The sequence below is a fragment of the Sceloporus undulatus genome, chromosome 2 (genome assembly GCF_019175285.1).
Source record: "Sceloporus undulatus isolate JIND9_A2432 ecotype Alabama chromosome 2, SceUnd_v1.1, whole genome shotgun sequence".
NCBI lineage: Eukaryota > Metazoa > Chordata > Lepidosauria > Squamata > Phrynosomatidae > Sceloporus > Sceloporus undulatus.
This window is the reverse complement of record NC_056523.1, coordinates 224,919,759-224,932,449: the sequence shown is the minus strand read 5'-3', so window position 1 is coordinate 224,932,449 and position 12,691 is coordinate 224,919,759. Positions and strand designations below refer to the sequence as shown.

General features: G+C 40.7%; 1 protein-coding gene across 1 annotated transcript in view; it reads right to left on the bottom strand.

Moving 5' to 3' along the window:
• Positions 1–12,691, bottom strand: part of ATN1 (atrophin 1) — an 84,775-nt gene that overhangs the window by 17,618 nt on the left and 54,466 nt on the right. Inside the window, 2 exon segments of the mRNA XM_042451837.1 lie at positions 1,259–1,396; positions 4,935–5,159. Coding sequence (XP_042307771.1) covers positions 1,259–1,396; positions 4,935–5,012 — 216 coding nt within the window. The 5' untranslated portion in view covers positions 5,013–5,159.

Below are 12,691 nucleotides of genomic sequence, written 5' to 3'. Positions count from 1 at the left end.
CTGGAAAGGGCCCTTAAGGCCACCAGGTCTAATCCCCTGTTCAGTGCAGGATCTCCAGGCAGAGCATTCCCAGGAGGTAGCTGTCCAGCCTCTTTTTGAAGAGATCAAGAGAAGGAGATCCCACACACCCCTGGGGAACTGGTTCCATTGCCAAATCACTCCTCATTAGAAATGGCTTCTAATGTTCAATCAAAATCTATCTTCCTATAACTTAGAACCATTAGACCTGGTCCTATCCTCAGAGGCAGCAGAAAACAAACCTGCACAATCCTCTCTGTCACAGCCTTTGAAGTATTTAAAGAGTGCAGTCATGTCACTCCTCAGTCAGAAGATTTCATCAAGCTGAACATGCTGAGCTCCTTCAGGCTCTCCTCAAGTGTTATGTTCTCCATACTTCTTATCATTCTCATTGCCCTTCTCTGAAATTGCTCCAACTTGTCTATATCCTTATTAAAATGAGGCACCCAGAACTGAATACAACACAGTGGGTCCTTGGTACCCTCTGGTTTTGGTTCCAGGACACTCCATGGTTACCAAAATCCATGTATGTTCAAATTCCATTAAATACAATGACCGAGTATTTAATGACCCTTATATAAAATGTCAAAAATCAGGGCCTGCTTTTGGGTATTTGTATACATTTTAGAATGTTTTCAAACTATGGAGGCTTGAATCTGTAGGTAAAGAATCTATGGATATCGAGGGCCAACTGCAACTGAATAATTTTTTTTAATGTGAACAATCTTAAGTGTTTTTCCAAACAAACTTTTGGTGTCCCTTCTATACCAAATATATTTGAAACATCTTTAAGCAAATTGTACTGGACACTAACACTTCTTATATCAGTGCTGGTAACTGAGCAGCCTATGCAGAGCACGCTGCTCTTTGGCAAGTTCCATGCTGCCCTTGGGGTTCCCATAGACACCACAAAGACCCTGAGACCACTTTTTAAAAACCTCTGGCTGGGAAAAATTAATCAAAATATTAGCCAAAAACTACTCCAGGGTGTACAAAGTACCCTTTTAGCACTTTTACGCACCATTACATTGAAAGAGGGAAATCAGCCCCCAAATACCCAGTAGAGACGTCCAGTTCCCAGAATATCCCTTCCAGTTCTGGATAATGATGGTTATGCAACCTCCTGAAGGCTAGTCCTTGGACTGTACCCACCTATTGCCTTATATTGCATGTGGCACACTATAATTTCCCGTTCTTCACTGCCTTTGGAGCTGAAAAAATTGATTAACTGGTAAGATACCTTGGTAGTTTGTCGGGATTTCTCAGCCTTGCCATCACTGCTGGAGGTACTGACACCACCTGGAGAAGCTCGACCCCGTGTCCTGAGCTCCTCTCGGGGCCCCGGAGTCTCCTTCTTCCGACCGCTCCGCATTGACATCTTTGGAGAAAATAAATTAATAGACAATTATTTGTTTCAGTTGTTCTGCACCTTTCCCCTACTTCTTCAAGTGTGATTCCAGTCCTAGATTGCTCTGACAATGTTTCTCAGGGTCAGTTTACATAACAACTCTTGATGTCTGGAGCTGTCAAAAAATCTCAACACCTTACACTAAAATCTGCGAATGTGACAGTATAATCATTTACCCAGCCTGCTTTGATTCTGCCCCCACAAATATTTGGCAGTCTGAGGAAGCCTTTATAGAAACAAGTCAGGTGGAGGCATGGACTTTGGACTATCCATTAATAAAACACAAAATGTCACTCATCGTGGGGTTTTTTTGTATTTTGTTTTAATTTAAAAGAAATAAATGTGTCTGCACGGGATTTTGCAGCTCCAGCTTGTATCAGTCAAAAGCAGTATTTCCTACCCTTTTTCAAACCACCATTTCCTCTTAAGATTTGTTTACTGACTCTGTGGGAGAAGCAGGTGATTTATGTTCTTTACTTTTCTTTTCCTGTGCCAGTGTAACAGAAGTAGTGATCCACCAAAAGCAGCAGTATAGTCACAACCCACATTTGGTGGCTCACCTGGGCTCAGTCAGTCTTATGGTTTTGTTGCTGTTGTTGTTGTGTTTCTTCGCCTGACCAATGGCAACTTTAAGCCAAAAACAGGGTTTTCTTGGCAAGTGTTGTTCAGACAGGGGTTTGCCACTGCCATCCTCTGAGGCTGAAAGTGTGTGACTTGCCCAAGGTTACCCAATGGGTTTCAAAGCCAAGCTGAGAATCAAACCCTGGTCTATAAACTCATAGTCTAACACTCAAACCATTATGCCATGCTGGCTCTCTAGGACTTCAAAAATGGAAGAGGAAAATACCAAGCAGCTGGAAAGCCCTAATAAGACCTGATGGGCTGTGGTAGGTTTGTTAGGCCAAAAAAAATGGACAGACCTGCATAAATGTAATCAAAAGGACTATTTTTCTAGGGCTCCAGGTTTTAACTACATTAAAACAATGAACTAAGTTTTCATATTGTTCCATCAGCTCCAAGTGTTCTCTGGAAATTTAGGTACAGTTCTTCTAAGTGGAAATCTGTCATGGTGGACAACCCATCGTGAACAGTATCTTGACCACACCATTGACAGAAGGGGGGATAATGAGACATCTGGACTGATGTGCTCCACCAGAACCTACAGGTTAAGCATCCCTATGGTCCTAAAGGGAATGAATGGCTCCATATGTTGATATCATGACTGACACTTCAGATAGTGTGGGCTGCATGATATATAGAACATTTTGTATCAAATTCAACTTCTTCCCTTCTAACTCCTGAAAGAAATGCTGGTGCCCTGCAAAATGCCCATCTCCCCACTGGAAACCTAATTGATGTTTGAGTATATATTCCCACAATATGGAGGCTTCATCAACATTCATGAGAGGTTGTTATGAACCTGCTCAGAGTACAACCTCCCACCCCGTTCCTGGAGTACTGAGGAGGATGAAGACATGGAGGAGATTAAAGTAGGTGAGCTGAACCAGGAGAGAATGGAATGCAAGAAGATCCTCAAGATCTGGAGGAGGAAAATGAATAAGCACAAGAACAAGAAGCTGATGAAACGGACAAAGTTTTTGCGGGAGAATATTAAGGAAAACCAACAGGAGAGAAAACAGAAAAGGTTGAATATGACCTGGAACAGGTCTGGAGGAAAGTTGGATTGAGGAAGCCCCCAGAGGGATGTATAGCCCCCAAGATATATCTCAAGAATGTGAAGTCTGACTGACGTTCTTCTGAGTGAGTTTTCCTTGTTCTTACAAGGGACTGTCTTATATTCCAAATATACCATAAGGGAACTGTGAAGCCAACAAACTTGTCCAGACCATGACCTAGAAATTTCTCCAGAATCTCAGGATGTGTAAGACAAATCAATAAGACAGAATGTTTGAAGGCTGCTATACTAACACTTCCAATCATCAATTGTACTTTAGATAATGAGGGCTAAAAACTTTAAAGCAAAGTTTAGCTCCCTAAATCCTCAGCACAAAAGTCCTGGCACACCTAAACTAAATATATACTTTACAAGCCCCCTCACAACCAATAAAGTCCTTAGGCCTTTTTTCAAAAGTATTTTCAAAACTTTTGACCATTTCTGGTTTTGGAAAAAGGGCACTCCTTTAACCTAAAACAGGCCTAAGGGATCCCATCCCTTGTGGCAAAATTCCCCTATGCCTAGAAGATGTAAAGGTCCTCCTAAAATCAACGGCTTTTAAAAACAAATTGAGGTCTCAGGACACACTAAAAATTGCAGTAGAAGACGCATGTAGTGCAAGGACCTCTGGACATTGCCTGCATTTCATGTAAGGGCAGAGTGGTTTCTATTTATGCTGTCTGAATTTTAAAAAGCTTTAAAGACCAGTCTTTTCTGGCAGGCTTATCCAGATTATTTTTAAATTGTGAATTTTAAATGTTGATTGTATAAATATGTGTATATCTTATTTGTTCTTTTAAACTGATGTGTATTTTAACTGATGTGGTATGCCTGTTAATTGTTGTTGCTCCCCACCTTGAGCCATGGGGAGAGGCAGGTAAGAAATAAATATTATTATATTATTATTATTGTTACTATTATTTTGAGGCTATTTTGGTTCTACTGTACTAAGGAACAAAAATAAAATGTCTTCGAAAAGCTTTCCTTCTATGAATTTTTAATTCTCTACTATTAGTTTTCCTATTTCAGAAAGAGACCTATCTCAAGGTGATGTGTTTTAAATAACAATAAATTAATTTCAGTGATTAATCAGCTGATAAAAATTAATAAACCTATTTAATTTTTATGTTTTTGGTTTTTTCTTTTGCTGTTGCTTCTCATGGGCCTATTCTTCTGGCAATGAAAGGGACAGGACCCCATTGGTCCTTATTTCCATTTAGAATATATAAACCACTCATAACTTGTTTAGGTTACACTTGATATAAATATGGTGCTGCTCAACTTGGAACTTTCTCCCATCTATAACTTGGAAGAATTCACCTACTATGTGCTTATGACTGCATCAGTCCACAGCAATCAATCTATCAGTCATCTGGCATCTATGTGTGAGATGGGCCACATAGCTCAGCAGCTTCTCACAATGCCTTTCTAAGCCATTCTGAGTCCTCCAAATCACCTCTACAGACTCATCTGGATTCTAAGGTCCAAAACACACTGCAGAAATAAACCAGTTTGAGACTGCTTTAACTGCTCAGTGCTAGGGAATCCTGGGAATTGTAGTTTATTGTGGCACCAGAGCTCTCTGACAAAGAAAGTGAAATGTCTCACAGACCACAGTTCCCAGGTTTCCCTAGCACTAAGCCAGGGCAGTTAAAGTGGTCTCAAATTTCTGCAGTATGTTGTGTACCCAAGTCTTTTCTCTGTTAGTGTCCTACAATATCCATGTCATCTCTTGCAGCCTCACTTCTTGTCACCTTTCAGATCTCATCACCCACAACACAATGTCTCTCCCTTTCTTTTCTTTTTTTTTTCTTTTGAGTCCATTTCACTTACAGAGTCTTTATTCTGTCGAGTCTTCATTCTTTTGGGTGTAGGGTCCCCATTCTCCTTTGTTCGGGTAGATGAAAACATTAACTTTTATGCCTTCTCCCACACTTCTATTTCCTTGGGAGACTGAGGTGGAAGCCTCAAGGAAAACACACTCTTCACTCCTTAGGAAAAGAGCAGGAAGAGGCAGGATAATATTTGTCCAGGTATGCTATGGGTTCCCTGCAATTTCTGAAACAAAACAAATGATCAAAGTTATAATTTTTACTAAATCGCACTCCCATTCAGTTAATCTATAGTACAATTTAAAGCACAACCAATTTCATATTAGAATCTTAGAAATTTTCAAATGGGACATATTCTTGCAGCAGAAGCAACAATAAGAAACTGTTCTACCAATTTTACAGTTTATTGAGGTTCCCCTTTTTCTAAAATGGGGGAAAATAATATAAAACCAATTAATACCATAAATACAATAAAACATGGCCCTACTTCTTATTATATCTCTGTTAGAATACGATAAAAGTGTTTCTTTAAAATCTGCTTAATTTATCATCCTTAAGAACCCTTTAAGAACACTGAATATCTTGAACCTGTCAACAAATGTAAAGATGACAGCCCTGTAGGCAGAAACATTAGTAAATGATATTCATGTAATCCATTTTATTAACCACTAAAATGTACATGCACAACAGTTCTTAGTACAAATCAAGGTAATGTGGCTTTTAACACAATTTGCCAGGGTCCACTCCCTGTAGACCAGTGATTCCCAAACTCAGATCTTCCAGATGTTTTGGACTTCAGCTCCCAGAATCCCAGACCACTGGCCAAGGTGGCTGAGGCTTAGAATCATATAATCATAGAGCTGGAAGAGACCGCAAGGACCATCCAGTCCAACCAGTTTCTTGGAGCTGAAGTCTAAAACACCTGGAGGACCAGAGTTTGGGGATCACTGCTGTAGACCATTAAAGCTTCTGTTTCTCTTTTCTGATTTCTATTATCTTTGTTGGTCCTACATACAAAGCAAGTTGTTTAAGAGAAGTCTTGTCCAAAAAGCTTGAACTTACTTCTGCCTCTCCATTGATATCATCTGAATTTGGCTACTGGGTGCTTGTGATTTAACTGCCATCCCTTCACACATGCAGCTTCTACAGTGCTAGAAAAGTAATGTGAGAAATTGGATAACAATTCCTCATATAATTAAATAGACAAGTATTACACTCCACAACACAACCGGTCTTCTGTAGTTTTCAAAATTCTTCTCTGCATATACAGTGGACCATTGTTATACGCTGGGGGTATAACAAAATCCATGAATTTTGATAACAAAATCCATGGATGCTCAAGTCCCATTGAATATAATGACACAGAAAAATGGTGTCCCTTATAAAACATGGAAAATCAAGGTTTGATATTTGAAATTTATACTTTTTTTAACATTTTTAAACCATGTATGCTTGAATCTGTGTATTAAAAAAATCTGTGTATAAGAAGGGCTGACTGTACACTTACTTCCATCCTAACCATCCCATACTGTCAGTGATCACAATCTATCCACATATAGATCTATGAATATACATTATTGTAATTGTACTTCTTTATGCCTGCATCCAAAATAAGTTATCTAATTCAACGTGCTTCAGCTTGAGATGTTGCTATCTAGCAAACACAGAAGGAACACAACACAAATTAACACAACTTTTTTCTTGTTTGGGTCTTGCAGCTTCTCATATCTGGGAATGCTACCCAAAATGACTTTGTCTCATTCCTATGTGAAACACTGAGTCTAGTCGAGTTAATGTTGTGATATCCTGACTTTTCCCTCCCATCCCTTTGTTCTCTTTTTCACTGCCCAAATGTTTATTTTAAACTCTTTTGGTCAGGGTCCAGGTGAAATTATGAATGGTGCCATTTACTTTGATGGGATAACAACAACATTGACAAGAACCTCAAACAGAGAAACTGAGTTTTTAAAAGCCCACTAAACTTTGCCTTAATGCAGTCCTATAATTCTATTTTATTACTATTACTCTGTATCACAAACACTTGCAGCACAGACCAGAATATAAAATGTGCAGCTCCCATTCCCATCCCTGCTTATTAACTTCTCTCATGACCTTTGGAGAGAACAAATTTCTCTCTCTGGCTCTTGCTTTTGCCAACATTGATAATACAGATAAGAAAGGATACTGACCAGCCTCCCAAGAGGGCTGTTAACAGAATCTTGCAGGTTACTTTGGTTTCCTGGAGAAGCCATTCAAAAAATTAATGTATTATTAATTTAAACTATATTTAGTATTTTTACTGTTCCTTGATATTTACAGCTACTATACAACAATCCCGAAAAGAAGGCACACAATCCAGTGAGAAGTTCTTCTACACAAGTCCCACTGAAGAGAATGGAAACTACACTAGAACAGAAACAGAGCTGTCCATTCCCTTTAACCAAGTTCATACAGGAGAACTTCCTGCTAGATATTGAGCTCAAAGCCATACATATTTCAGTGTCATTAGAAGAAGAAGAGAGAGAGAAAAAAACATTTGGAGTAGAAAGTTCATAATTCTTTCCCCTAAAAAGTAATCTTGGGCTGCATTCCTAGGCCCACTATTTGGGAGTATGGCCCACTAAAGTCAGTGGGATTCACTTCTGGGTGACACAAATAGCATCACTTGAAATGAGGACTCACTTGCATATGCAGGACTCTTAAGAGATGGAAGCCAACATATGTTTCACACAAGGGCGAGCAGCTCCTGATATCTAGTAAAGTATTGATACATCCATCAAATTAAAAATCTATTCAATAACAACTCAGTCTAAAATCCAAAATCTTCACCTCACAGGAGAGGTGAAGAGATGGTATGAAATGAAATGAAGCTGCTGCAGTAAAAGAATAAATGCTCCCTATTACCTTTCCTGGCCAATAGCATGCCCACAACATGCTGGACCAGCTGACATTTCCATACTCTTTCCAAAGGAAAAGGGTAGCACACAGTACAGTACTCCAAATAGATCATAACTAAAAACACATTACAGTACTCCACAGAACATAGTACAATACCCCCAATAGGAATAACTAAGGTCATGTGGCACCGCAGCCATAGCTGACATCTCCAGGAATAAGTGCAGCTGAGTCATCAGTCTTGCATGTACCAAACCAGTTTTGGCCACTGCCAAAACTCAAACCACAGACCTGAATCTTCAAGGGAATGTAACCTCATCCAACACAGATTAAATCCCTGTTTCCTGATCTGCCTTTTAACCAACCTCTGTCTTATCTGGATTAAGCTTCACATTTGTTTGCCTACAACCAATGTATTACCAACAATGTGTGACAGCATTGATTCAAAATTAGCACAGCTTCCTTGGATTTAGATTAAATTAAATTGTGAGGTTACACTCTCAAGTGGTATTTAACATCCATCTCCTCCAATCCTTCAAAGAATCATAGAATCATAAGGATTAGTGGTTTCCAGAACTTTCACCACTTTTGTCTCCTTCCTCTCGACACGTTCCAGCATATCCACATCCTTTTTGAATTGTGATGCCTAGAACAGGCCAGAGGATTCTAGGTGAGGCCTGACCAAAGCAGAATAGAAGTGATACTACAGTGTGCCCTTGTCTTATGCGGGGGATCCATTCCAGACCTGCCCGCCTAAGAAATAGGAACAGCAAAGATAAGGGGGATGAGCTGGTTCACCAGATTCTGGTTGAGACCAACAAATGGATTAGGCCAATGTCTTCCTGAATATACATTGTAACACACGTGGCACCTTTGGCAATTTCTTTACTTGAAAATACTCTCCACTCATTCTCCCAACTCAAATGTGAACAACCTCAGTGGGTCCAGGGGGCAGTTTTCTGTCCCTAATACTCTTCAAAGCCCACCCCAAAGTGGCAAAAACTGATTAAAATCAAGTTGGAAGTGGGTGGTTCTGAGGAATGGGTATTTGTTTTATGCTCAATAAAGCAGGGGGGCCTGAAACTAATTTAAAAGGTGAATCGATACTTTGGGAGCCTTCTTAGGCACTTCACACCTCCTATTTAAAAAACACCATCAAGAAAAGGGACTTCTGTGTAGTCTGAGGCTGCAAAAATATAGGCTTGGGGGCCACATGTTCACCATCGTCTTAAAGAAAGATAATCTTAGGCCCAGAACAGATGAGCCAAATGTGCCGTGCTGGCACTGATTTTAGGGTTCGAAACTGCGCACCAACTGCACAGTCCCCAACCCTAGCAAGGACTGGTGGCGTAGTAATGGCAGTGTCCCGTGTACTATTACAACATAAATACTGTGCAGCGTCCGCGCATTGCTTACGTTTCGAGTGCGCCAATTTCACACACACACACACACACACACACACACACACACACAGAAACATATATATATATATATATATATATATATATATAACATTTTTTCTTGTGCATGTGCGTGTGTGTGTGTGCGGGGGGGGGGGGGGGGGCTCCTGACAGACTTCTAGTTAACTTCAAATTTAACTAATTGCTAATTGCTGGCAGACAAAGCCAGCAACTACTCATCTACCTGAACTATCCAATGCTTATTTTCTTCTGCCAGCAATTAGTAAGTATGAAGTTAAGAAGAAATATTAAGAAAGAAAGTGAAAAAGAAAGGCGCAGTACAGACCACTCAAAAAGGGCGGCCTGCCGGCGCCTGTTTTTCCATTGGAGGGAAGCCTCAGCCGCCAAACCGCGAGACTTCCCGTCAGCGGAAAAATTGTTATGCCCTCGTCATGTGCGAGGGTTGTGGGGCATGTGGGCGCTCCGCCCTCAGCCAACCCCTAGCACATGACGAGGGCACCTAAAAGGCCCATATGTACCGGGCCAAAGTATTGATAAAATAAAAGCATTTTTAAACTGTAAGACTTGTTTTCCTTTTAACATTTCTAGGCCTGTGAGTGTTTGTGTGTGTGTGTGTGTGTGTGTGTGTGTGAGAGAGAGAGAGAGAGAGAGAGAGAGAGAGAGAGAGAGAGAGAGAGAGATTGAGAGAGAAAGAAACAGACAGATAGACTTTGGAACAGGGCTGGAAAAGGAGACACGATGGGGAAGCAGTGAGCCACCCAAAGGCCAGCCAAAATTGGCATAAAAGCACAACTGAATTTTCGCATAACAAATCGTAGCCAAAAAGTAGTGGGAAAGGAGTTCATTAATGGATTTGTTTGTTTGTTTCAAAATGATCTCCCACGGGAGAACAACAGAAGAGAAATGATGTCATAAGGCAGAGGCAATAGAGGGACTAATTAATCACTATGATGCTGTAACACCATGGTGCAACAGTCATAGCAACACATGATGGACTGCATTGGATTCCATCAGCAGTAGGTTGAACAGAGAAAATGGCCTCCTGGTACACTATACACATGACAACACTAGCTAACCCCCCATCCCCAGCCTCATGGTGACTGACTTGGCCAGATCATCACATTTTCCTTTTGGTTCTCACACTACATCCCAATACTCATTCATATGGTTATCTGCTAATTTTGGCTTCAGGCAACATCATTGCCTTGTCTCCCATTGATCATCATTAAAACTGAACTTGTCACCTCATCCCCATACCCACAAAGTTTTGCATTCCTATGGACATTCTCTCACACAGACTGCTATATAGGTCTCTCCCTGGGCTTTCCACTCCACCACATGCATCTGAAGGACTAGGCTCAAGTCTAAGTGATCCTAGTCTGCATCGTTAAGACACCAATTTTGAAGATTGTAAGATTGAAAGGTTGACAGTTCGAGGCCCAAATGATGGATGATGGGGTAAGCTGCCATCACTAGTCGCAGCTTTTGCCAACCTAGCAGTTCGAAAGCATGCATTTGAAAGTAAATAGGTACCATTTTGGTGGGAAGGCAATAGTGCTCAGTGCAGTCATGTTGGCCACATGATCACCAGAGCAGTCCTCGGACAATGCTGGCTCTTCAGTTTAGTAACAGAGATGAGCACCATCCCCTACAGTCAGTTACAACTAGACATTCATGTCAAGGGGCTATCTTTACCTTTACCTAGATCAAGGGAAGTGACAGTGTCACTCTTTTCTGATTTGGTCAGGCCCCATCTGGAATACTGTGTCTAGTTCTGGACACCGCAATTCAAAAGGATGTTGAGAAGTTGGAGCGTGTCCAGAGGAGGTTGACCAAAATGGTGAAGGGTCTGGAAACCATGAAGCCCTATGAGAAACAACTTAAGAGAGCTGGGTATGTTTAACCTGGAGAAGAAAAGATTAAGAGGTGATATGATAGCCCTGTTTAAATATTTGAAAGGTGTCATGCTGAGGATGGAGCAAGCTTGTTTTCTGCTGCTCCAGAGAACAGGACACAGAACAATGGATACAAGCTACAGGAAAAGAGGTCCTAACTAAACATCAGGAAGATCTGCCTAAAAGTAAAAGCTGTTTGACAGTGGAAGACACTACCTTGGAGAGTGGTGGAGTCAAAGAATCATAGAGTTGGAAGAGAGCACAAGGGCCATCCAGTCCAACTCCCTGCCAAGCATCCCTGACAGATGGCCAACCAGCCTCTGTTTAAAGACCTCCAAAGAAGGAGACTTCATCACCCTCCAAGGGAGCGTGTTCAGCAGTCTAACAGCTCTTACTGTCAGAAAGTTGCTCCTAATAGTGAGGTGGAATCTCTTTTCCTGTAGCTTTCATCCATTCACCATTTTGGTCACCCTCCTCTGGACACACTCCAGCTTCTTGACATCCTTCTTGAATTGAGGTCACCAGAACTGGACACAGTATTCCAGGTGGGGCCTGATCAAAGCAGAATAGACTGACACTATTACTTCCCTTGATCTAGACACTATACGTCTATTGATGCAGCCTAGAATCACATTGGCCTTTTTAGCTTCTGCATTACACTGTTGACTCATGTTCAACTTGTGGTCTACTAGGATTCCTTTACATTTCTCTGTGTTGAAATTCATTGTATTATATTTGGCTCAGCTTTCTAGTCTATTAAGGTCATTTTGAATTTTGATCCTGTCCTCTGGGGTATTAGCTATTCCTCCTAATTTGGTGTCATCTGCTAATTTGATAAACATGCTCCCTATTCTTTCATCTGTCATTGATAAAGATGTTGAATAGCATTGGGGCCAGGATAGAACCCTGCAGGACCCCACTGTTCACTTCTCTCCAGGATGAAGAGGTGTCATTGCTGAGCACCCTTTGGGTTCGGCCATTCAACCAATTACAAACCTATTTAACAGTTGCCTTGCGTAACCTACATTTTACTAGCTTGTTTGCAAGAATGTCATGGGGGACCTTGTCAAAGGCCTTACTAAATTCAAGATACGCAGTATCACAACATTCCCTTCATCTACGATACTGGTAATTTAATAATAATAATAAATTTATTTATATCCCGCCCATTCACAGGGAATCTGGGCGGGTTACACAATAAAAAATACAATTAAAAATGCAAAGAGATTCAAAACAATCCCTTTCCCAAGCCCCTATATATATATATATATATACATATATGCGCTTGTAGAAAGCGCGGGATGAGTCCTTCCTGAATCTTCGTTCGTGAAGTAAAGCCAGAGATATATAAACAAACAAACAGATCAGATTAGTCTGGCATGACTTGTTTTTCAGAAACCCATGTTGACTTTTTGTGATTATGGCATTGCCTTTTAGATGTTCACAGACTCTCTGTTTAATGATCTGCTCCAGAATCTTTCCTGGTACAGATGTCAGACTAACTGGACGATAATTGTTGGGATCCTCTTTTTTCCCCCTTTTGAAGA